The sequence below is a fragment of the Nothoprocta perdicaria genome, unplaced genomic scaffold, assembly GCF_003342845.1.
Source record: "Nothoprocta perdicaria isolate Ctin4 unplaced genomic scaffold, notPer1 scaffold_342, whole genome shotgun sequence".
Taxonomy (NCBI): Eukaryota; Metazoa; Chordata; class Aves; order Tinamiformes; family Tinamidae; genus Nothoprocta; species Nothoprocta perdicaria.
The window spans coordinates 221,225-222,337 of record NW_020455580.1 but is presented as its reverse complement, the minus strand read 5'-3'; the positions used below and the strand labels follow the sequence as shown (position 1 = coordinate 222,337).

The following is a 1,113-nucleotide window of genomic DNA, read 5'->3' as shown; positions in this document are numbered from 1 at the left end:
AAAACATAAAACATAAAACATAAAACATAAAACATAAAACATAAAACATAAAACATAAAACATAAAACATAAAACATAAAACATAAAACATAAAAAAAACCATATGTCAAAGCTATACCATTCCCTCTATTGGAGGGATAGAAGCGCTTCCTTTCGATATTCCTAAACCCACATTTCTGCAATTTTACAAGCTTTACATGTGTCGACAGCTGGTCGCAACCAGAGACACAAACAGCTGCCAAGGTTTGCAATGTCCCCCACGGTGGGAGCTGTTCCTGTGCCAGCTCCATTGCAAAGCCGGGCATCCACCTAGCCTACCGGAGAGACCTTCCCTCTTGGGCTGCCGCTCTGCTGTGGCCGTATGTGGAGGCATGTGAGCTTCCAGATGGTGTCGTGACATGCACAGCACACACCTTAGTTTCTCAGGGCTCCAGAGAAGCAGAACAAGTTCATGGTGCCTCACGAAGGTTTTTTTTTCCTCCTGTGAAATCACTCTAGCTTGCTCATAGCTCAGTCTCACAAAGTGCTTGCTAAGCTCACATCTGGACTTACGGATCCCTGTACATTTGGGATGGTGATGTCTGGCCTCGCAGGAATGGGGTAAGTGGTGGGCTGGGCTTGAGCTCATTCCTGGGGCGGTTAAAAGGTCCCAGGAGCCTGGCCCTCAGCCATGCCTGCTTCCTAAGTCATTTATAAAGGTAGGGAGGGAGGATGTGCTGCAGATAAGAGGACATGGACACGAGGGCCCCTCCACTTACCCCTCTGCCTCGGATCCCTGGCAGGATGATGATGCAAGTGGCCAGAGCGGAGAAGAAGACAGAGATGATGACAGCTTGGGTGGTGTCGAAGGGGAAGTACGTGTTCACGTTAGGATAGAAGGGGAATGAGCCATCCCAAGGCGTCATCGCAACGCCCGAAGGGGAGGAAACCAGCACTGAAAGAGACGAGAGGAGCAAGTCACTTCGCTGACAGCTGGCGGCATTTGCTGTACCTCCCTCCTCCTCTACTGCACCTCCACGTGGCACGGCCTTCCCCACGGGGCTGTCTGCTGTCCTGCTGCCAAAGCCGTGCCGGTCCCAGGCAGGCCCGGAGGCAGGGCCGTGCGCACGCGCA

The 1,113-nt window shown here is 51.8% G+C and overlaps 1 protein-coding gene across 1 annotated transcript in view; it reads right to left on the bottom strand.

The window, feature by feature from the left end:
* LOC112951284 (dual oxidase maturation factor 1-like) overlaps nt 1-905 on the bottom strand; it is a 4,342-nt gene extending 3,437 nt beyond the window's left edge. The window contains exon 1 of the mRNA XM_026043943.1: nt 759-905. Within this exon, the coding sequence (XP_025899728.1) occupies nt 759-905 (147 nt within the window). The remainder of the gene's footprint in view (nt 1-758) is intronic.
* Nucleotides 906-1,113: the final 208 nt, after the last annotated feature.